Source organism: Microplitis mediator, chromosome 3 (assembly GCF_029852145.1).
Source record: "Microplitis mediator isolate UGA2020A chromosome 3, iyMicMedi2.1, whole genome shotgun sequence".
Taxonomy (NCBI): Eukaryota; Metazoa; Arthropoda; class Insecta; order Hymenoptera; family Braconidae; genus Microplitis; species Microplitis mediator.
Window position 1 is genome coordinate 9,290,713 of NC_079971.1, and position 9,451 is coordinate 9,300,163.

Consider the following 9,451-nt stretch of genomic DNA (forward strand, 5'->3'; position numbering starts at 1 on the left):
ACCACGAGTTTTATTAAATAATACCTGTCATATCCTACCTATCGTTATAAGAAGTTAATTACATTCCAATCACTAATTTAATTTAATTTACAGGTAAATTTAGAATTTAAATATAAAATAAAAATAAAAAGAAAGGGAACATTTTCCCACAAACAATAGACTATAAAAAGATAACTAATAATAACCTAACTTAATATTAGTCCTATCCGCGACAAAAGTATAACGGACACGGAGCCAGTTACTCTTAGAACCCTCTTGAAGAGAATAAGACATTTCAAAGAGACTCTCGGTAACAAAATAAATAATCTCAAGAAAGAACAGGTAAAACACATGGAAAAGTTCAACGACGAGATCCCAAAATTAAGATAGGAGACAGATACCAAATTAAAAAAGCTATAGGATGTGTAATCACAACTAAATTCAAATTTAAATGTAGTTGAAGTTCCGGCCAATAGAGGCAGCACCTACTGGGGCCTAGTGTCTGTATATTCAAACTTGACTAGCGCAGTACGGCGCATGCGCATCGATTTTTCCTGTCTCGTGTCGAGAAGACCGACGCCATTATCTTTCGTTTTACGCATATTCAAGTGATAACACGTGTTATATTTAATCTTATCATTTTGCGCTCATCACGAGTAAATAAATAAAAGTAATTGTTTAATTAAATAAAATAATCATCAAGCTCATAAAAAATATAATTATTTTTATAATTCAGAGCACCAGAGCTCAAAAATAAATTAAATAAAGAACTCAAATAATTCAGCGATCATCGACCACGAGGTTATTCCATCAGAAGAAACAACAGGTGCATTTTTTACTAAATATTTACTTGTTACCAGAGCTCATATAATTAAAGGACTCAATATTACAATTAATTAATTATCATTATGCTCAATATTTTAATTAAATTAAAAGTTATTTTTTGCTCAGTAGCCTCTGCAATCATGCTACCACGTGTTCAGCAAATAAATTGATTTCAGTGCAATTTATTATGAGCTCATTAAATTCATTTAATTCAGTGATCATTATTTGTTGTAATAATAATTAAATAAAGACATGCCAGGACTGGTTGGTGGTTGGGATGTTTGAAAAATACGCATATTTAAAAATATAACAATATTTTTATTTGTCACAGCACAAAATATCACTGGGTTGCAAATTAAATAGTTTATTTGATTTACAAATACTGTTAATTGTCTGAGCTCATGAATACGTGAATAATTGAATACAAATTATTGAGTTGAGCTCGAGTAAATAATGAATTAAAAATGATCAAGTTGAGTTTAATTGAACACTGAGTTGAATGCAAAAATGTCATGATAATAAGTAACATGATGTCAGAGGTTACTGAGCGAAACATAACTTTTAAATTAATGAAGAAATTGAGCATAATGATAATTGAATAAATAATAAAACTGAGTCTTTTAAATTAATTGAGCACTAATAGCAAGTAAAAGTTTGATAAAAAATGCACCTGTTGCTTTCTCGATGATATAACCTCGTCAGGAACAGATTGTAGAACGCTGGATTTCTTGATGTTATTTATTAATTATTTTATGAGCTCTGGAGCTCGCGATGATAAAAATAATTATATTTTTATATAGAGTAATGAACTCTGAATGTAATTAATTGATTACTTTTAATTAGTTACTCGAGATGAGCGCAATTTTTGTAGATTATACAAAACACGTGGTGACACTTAAAATTGTATAAACGAATAGATAATGGCGTCGGTCTTCTTGCCACGAGGCAGGAAAAAATCCATGCGCATGCGTCGCACAGCGCAAGTCAAGTTCTCATAGATGGACACTAGGCCCCAGTAGGTGCTGCCTCTATTTGCCGGAAGTTCAACTACATTCAAATTTGAATGTAGTTGTGATTACGCAACATTATTATTAAAACTCAATAATTAAATTATTATGTGTTTGGTGCTATTTAGAAATAGCAATTAACGTGTTCAATAATTAACTCCGCTCAGTAACTTCTGAATTCATGTTACCTATCATACTGACATTTTTGCGATCAACTTAGTGTTCAATTAGACTCAACTTAATTATTTCAATTCATTTATTTACTCGAGCTCAAGTCAATAATTTGTATTCAATCATTTACGTATTCATGAGCTCAAATAATTAACAGTATTAATAAATCAAATCAACGATTTAACTTGTAACCCAGTGATATTTTGTGCTGTGACAAATAGAAATATTGTTGTATTTTTAAATATGCATATTTTTCCAACGTTTCAACCACCAACCAGTCCTGGCATGCATTTATTTAATTAATTAATATTACAACATTTTATGGTCCTTCGAGCCGGATGGTTGGTTGGTTGTGTCGGTAGCATCATCAGTGGGCAGCTGTACTCACATAAACCCATTCACAGGTTACGGAGCTTCATATGGGGGATGACGATAAGAAGAAGGGTTCTCCAATGGACCCGTAGCACTCAGAGGTTCCTGAAGGCACCTCCACGGAGCCACACCTCATCCCAGCCATCAACGTCGATGACCGAACAGCATTCAGTGACTCCAGTGCCAACGACACTGGAAATAACGGCGAGAGAGATCTGCCAGAGCCTTCTCAGACTGGAAAGCTCTGGCGGCTACACTCACCGTTGCCGACAGCTTAGCTCAACTCAAGTCTGGGCTTGAATTACTCGAGGGTAAATGGCACCAGTTCAACCGCACTCACGACTCACTAGCACTCACTTGCACCAAGGAGGTCTTGGAGAGCTTATATGTCAAGGACGGAGTATACGATTTGGTGTATCAGTCGTATATCAACGCCAAGGGCAACTTAATCCCACTCATCAACTCAATTCCAGTGTCAGCTGCTGCTCCAGCTGTCATGCACTCAACCCGGGCTCCAACTCATTTGCCAGCACTCGCAATTCCCAAGTTCGATGGGCGTTACGTGAACTGGCCTGAATTCGGGGGCTCGTTCACCTCAATGGTGATTAATGTTGAAGAACTCGCTACAGTCCAGCGTCTTCAGTATTTGAAGAGCTATTTTCAGAGACAGGCCGCACTCAGCCTCGCCAGCGTACAAATGTGCGATGACCAATTTGTACCTGCGTGGAACCAGCTGAAGGAGAGGTACATCAACCCTCGCCTACTCAAGGGTGCTCAACTGGACAAGCTCCTTAACATGTACGCGCTCACTTCAAGCTCATCTGAGCTGCTCAATTACCTTCTGAACACCGTTTCAGAGGTAATGAACGCACTCAACGCACTCGGTGTACAATTGAACTCGGATATAAATCCATTGCTTACGCAGTTGATCATATCTCAGCTGGATTCACATAATAGGGAGCTCTGGGAGAACAAAACGGATGCTTCCACTGAATACCCAACACTCAAATCGCTCAATGACTTTTTAGTCAGTCGTGCTCGTGCTCAAGAACGAGTGGAACATGCATCATCATCAAAATCACCACGCTCATCTGGTAAATCAGCGTCATACGCTGCTTCTGCTGCTTCCAACTCGCACTCACCAGACACTCAATCTCCAGCCACAAACTCAACTGCTGCACTCAAGAAGCCTCCCAAGAAGGTATTCCCTCCTGCACAATATCCCTGTGATTTGTGTAAGGGAGATCACTTTATTGTGAGATGCACTCAATTCTTGGGACTCACTAAGGCTCAATGTACTCAAGTCGTTGCGAAGAAGCGACTGTGTGAAAATTGTTTTGGCCATCATCCACCGGATGCATGCAATTTAACCTTCACATACAGGGTGTGTAAACAAATACATCACACGATGATACACCCGGGACTCAATAGCGCTCAGAAACCAGCCGACGCATCCGCTAAACGCACTCAATAAAGACGTCTGTTTCCACATGACGACTCGAACGACGCTCAATAGAACTCGATTGCACTCAACACGTCTGTCATTCATCTTACTCGCACTCATCGCCCAGCAATCTTACTCGCAACTTGCCTCGTGGACTTGATCACCAAGTTAAGTACTCATCCAGTACGCATATTGCTGGACCCGGAGTCTGAATTATCATTTGTTTCAGATTCCTTGGTGAACTCACTTAAACTCAAACGCACTCACTGATCTCTTCAGATCATTTGTATTAGTGTTGCCAATGCTGGTAGAACTAAAGGTCAAGTCGCACTCAAGCTTTCATCTAGGCATTCAAACGATTCAGTCATCATTAGTGCTCATATTCTAGGGGGTCTTACTACTCAACTACCATCTGTTGCACTCAACTGGGACCAATACAAACAACTACAATTGGCAGATCCAGCGTTCTTGAGACCAGGTCCAATTGATATCATCATTGGTGCCGATCATTATGGTCTTATCATTAAAGATACACTCATTAAAAGGTCTGAAGACCTGCCAATCGCTCAAGATACCATCTTCTTCTTGACTTGAACTCATTACAACAAGTTGCTGATCAACTTGAAGCACTCTGCAAGGCGGGCGGATTCCCTCTTGCTAAATGGGCAAGCAATCATCCAAAATTACAACAACTCAATCATGTGGAAGCGATCAAGAATCACAAATTCGAGGATTCAGACTCCAGCACCAAGATTCTGGACATGTACTGGTCCTCACACTCAGATCAGTTTTATTTCACGTACTCACCACCATGCTCTACTCGAAAATTCACAAAAAGGATCATACTATCAGAGATTGCTCAAATCTTTGATCCTCTTGGATTTCTCGCACCACTCATCATTCGAGCCAAGGTATTCATGCAGGAGCTTTGGCTCGAAAAGCTCAGCTGGGACACTCCATTGGCAGCCAATCATCGGCATAAATGGAGAAACTTCAAAAATGAACTCAAACTTATCTCTGAAATCAACATTCCAAGATGGATCCACTCATCTACGTGCTCAACCACTGAAATCCATGGATTCTCGGACGCCTCACAATTGGCAATGGCAGCTGCCATGTTCATCAAAGTCCACACACCTGCTCATGGAGTCAGAGTTACGCTGCTCTGCTCTAAAACCAAGGTAGCTCCGTTAAAACGACTAACGGTACCAATGTTAGAACTTACCACAGCTCACATGTTGGCAAAACTCATCAAACACTGCCAGAGCACTCTAAATCTCACTCAATCGCCAACATACTTGTGGACGGACTCAACAATCACTCTCACGTGGATTAAATCTCACCCGTCTTGCTGGAAGGAGTTTGTCCGGAATAGGGTGCCACAAATTCAAGATCTACTTCCAGATGGCCACTGGAATTTTATTCCAGGCACACAAATCCAGCAGACTGTGCAACACGAGGGTTGACACCTACTCAACTCCGGGATCATCAACTATGGTGGACTGGCCCACCATGGTTGCTCAAGAGTTCATTGTCCTGGCATAAGTGTCCATCAATCGATGATACAAGAGCTCAAGCAGAAGAACGGCCTGAACTAGCCCTATTCCCATCGAATTTATCTCTGAAGTCAAGGTGGCTTATCATGGAACGGCCAATACCACTCCTACGCATGTTACGAGCTACTGGAATCTGCTTTAGACTTCGTGACGTGATCAAGAAATCACCGAACTCATCGCTCAAGACTCCAATTACTTCTGATGAAGTAATTTATGCACTTAACTTCTGTATCAAATAAACTCAACGTATTCATTTTGCAAACGAGATCAACATGCACTCCAAACACGCTCCATGGCCTAATGGTCATCCATTTGCTCGCTTGGTTTCATTCATTGACACCGACGGCATCATTCGAGTAGGTGGACGATTGAAGAATTCTCCAAATCAAGACCAAAGTAAGCATCTTGCTATTCTACTACGGAATGCGGCACTAACTAAACTCATCATCTCTGATGCTCATCAGCGTGACATGCATGGTGGTACTTAACTTACTCTTGCATTCATACGACAAAAGTACTGGATCATTGGCGGTAGACAACCGGTACGCTCAGTGATACTCAAATGTATAAATGCGCACGACATCGTGCTGATAGAGCTCAACAACTCATGGGTCAGCTACCAGTATCACGAGTCACTCCATCACCTGCACTCACACACACTGGAGCTGACTATGCTGGTCCAATAACACTTAAAAATTGGAGACGTAGAGGAGCAAAAACATACAAAGGCTGGATTTGTGTTTTTGTCTGCCTGTCTACGTCAGCAGTACATCTAGAGGTAGTCAGCGACTACAGTTCTAGTGGGTTCATCGCAGCACTCTACAGCGATTTCGGAACGACGTTTAAAGGCGCTGAAACTGATCTCAACCGTCGGTTCACTCAAGGAACTCAAGAGTCAAGAGAAATACTGGATCACATAATGGTGAACAGTATTGCTTGGCATTTCAATCCACCAGCAGCTCTACACATGGGTGGAAAGTGGGAAGCTACTGTCAAATCACTCAAACACCATCTTACTCGAACAGTGGGAGAGTCTTCATTTACGTATGAAAAATTTACGACTCTTCTTACGCAAATTGAAGCTATATTGAATTCAAGACAATTGGAGCCACTCACGGAAGATCCAGATGACATTGATGCACTCACTCCTGGTCACTTCTTGATTGGACGAGCACTCAATGTGATTCCTGAACCAGCACTCATCGATACAAATAGTTCTCGATTGTCAAGATGGCAATTTCTACAACAACGTATTCAACAGTTCTGGAATCATTGGTCTACAAGTTATCTGCAAAGACAACTGGCAATTACCAAGTGGCAACGTCCAACTCATCAAATTCAAGTTGGATCACTTGTATTACCCACTGACGAAAGGTTTCCACCAACCAGGTCGCCGCTCGCTCGTTTCATCGCACTCCACCCTGGCAAAGATGGATGAACCAGGGTTGCTACGCTCAAAACAGTGAACTCGACACTCACTCGTCCAATCACAATGCTTGCACTCCTACTAATTGAACCAGAACCTCAAGAAGATGACGAAGAATAACTCAACTGGTTCAATGACATACTCGCCGTAAGATAAAGTACTCAAGAACTCATCAATCATCAACTCTGTTACTGATGGCGGATGGAATGTTGCGTAATCACAACTACATTCAAATTTAAATGTAGTTGCACTTCCGGCAAATAGAGGCAGCACCTACTGAGGCCTAGTGTTTATAAATTCAAACTTGACTAGCGCAGTGCGGCGCATGCGCATCGATTTATCCTGCCTCGTGTCGAGAGGACCGACGCCATTATCTTTCGTTTTACGCATATTCAAGTGATAACACGTGTTATAATTAATCTTATCATTTTGCGCTCATCACGAGTAAATAAATAAAAGTAATTGTTTAATTAAATAAAATAATCATCAAGCTCATAAAAAATATAATTATTTTTATAATTCAGAGCACCAGAGCTCAAAAATAAATTAAATAAAGAACTCTATTGATTTATTGTTTGAAATAATAGTTTTCCACTTTCACGGATAGGCATCATATGAGTTATATTCACCTGATGTTTAACATTACAGAAAAATTCTGTATGTTCAATAAAAAATTCTTCTAAAACAAAACATTATTTTCTCGAACTCTACATAAGATTGGATTGATCTATAAATAATTAGATCATTATCAGTCAAAGTTATCTGTACTGTGAAACTGTTAGTTATTATTGTTATTGTTTTATAAGCCTTAATGCGAAATCCGATCGAGCTTGAATCAGATTTAATCGAAGTTATTAATCAGGAATAATCAAATATTTTTGATGAAAAAATTTCAACAATTGAACATTTATTTTTACTTTGAAGTTAGTCGTTAAAGTAATTTTGTTTTTGTTTTATCGATCATTGAAATAAATTTAATTTATAATTTTTGATTTAACTAATAATTAAAATTAGTCTTTTTTTCCAAAAAATAATTAAAATAGATTGAATTACAATTTTTTTTTTTTTTTAATTGAAGAATTGAATTAGTAAATTCTTGCGAAATTGATAATGATAATCAATACAATTGCAGATATTTTTTTTTTCAATGAAGAATCGAGATTAATTTAATTGTAAAATTTACTTGTAATTTATAACTAAAAATATTTTCATTTATTATTAAAAAATACGTAATAACCAAATCAAGATTGAATTCAGATGATATTCAATTTTTTACAACCGGAGTTTTTAAAAGATGTTAAGAATCGTCGTACACTAAATGAGACAGGTCAGCCTAGTGGACAGCGGACGTGCTTTATAACACGACGCCCGTGGGTTCGAGACCCGTCACGGGTTAAATTTCAATAACACTTTTCAGCCAGTAAACATTAACCATACATCATTACTAACAAAATAAGTTAATTGAAAATTGAATTATTATTATTTTTATTTTTATTTTAAATAATTCTAGGGATTGTGCTTAATCAGGACTGATTATGCTTGGTCGAACATGATTATGCTTGCTCAAGCATGATTATGCCTGAATATTTGCCAGCCATGAGCATGCGTGATCATGCATGAGAGAGCATAATTATGTCTGACCGAGCATGGTCACGCATGCTCATGGCTGGCAAATATTCAGGCATGATCATTAGGGTGTGTCATTTTAAGGCTATATTTTTTTTTTTCACTGCTATACCAGATTATCCGGTAGTATATAGGAAATAAAAAATTATGCCGCTGGGCTAAAGAGTTTAAGTCCAATAGCGGCTTAACTCATCAAAAAATTCGATTTCCCATTTAAATAACACGGGAAATTTTTTTTTTAACTTTAAGTATTTTTAACTCGTGAACAAATCAATAGATCGAATCGACTTATATATATTTTTGTAGGAAATTAAACGCGCTACAAAAAAGGTTTCTTATCATTTTTTGATCAATCCATCTGTTCTAAAGTTATTAGAGCTCGAAGTCAAGTTATAGTAAATTTCGAGATCTTTTTACTTTTCCGGAAAACTATCAGACTTACCATAATATGTTGTAGGGTCTTTTTTGTTGACAATTTTACTCTCTACAAATTATCATCAGTAAAGGTTTTTCAAATTCCGCATTGTTTTCTAGTTATTTTCATTTCAATGTCGATTTGTTCACGAGTTAAAAACACTCAAAGTTGAAAAAAAAAATTTCCCGTGTTATTTAAATGGGAAATCGAATTTTTTGATGAGCTAAGCCGCTATTGGACAAACCCTCTAGCCCAGCGGCATAACTTCTTATTTTCTATTGTTAAGGTATAATCTATTTTTTACAATAAAATAGACCCGATATCCGCGTTTCCCTTATTTGCTGCTGGAAGTAATTTGCCGACCAGGACCAAGCAGCGATGTCCTGGTGCTTATATGATGTAAAGGGCGCCACTTAGTTTTGAAAAGATAAAAACTAAGAAAAACAATTCGACTAGCTATAGTGATAGAGAGAGGTTCAACCAGGAGTTCGTGGGTGTGGGTTGTCCGCGGCGACTTATCATTATAAACAACATTATAATAGAGAAATAAAAATATATTAAAGAAAAGTTATTATAGATTACAAAAGAAATAAATCATAACCCATACATTACATATAGAAAAGAAAATAG

At 37.9% G+C, this 9,451-nt stretch overlaps 1 protein-coding gene across 1 annotated transcript; it reads left to right on the top strand.

Moving 5' to 3' along the window:
* Nucleotides 1-5,916: 5,916 nt before the first annotated feature.
* Nucleotides 5,917-6,792, top strand: LOC130665283 (uncharacterized). The gene has a single exon (XM_057465608.1). It carries the CDS (start codon nt 5,917-5,919, stop codon nt 6,790-6,792), a length of 876 nt encoding a protein of 291 aa, XP_057321591.1.
* Nucleotides 6,793-9,451: the final 2,659 nt, after the last annotated feature.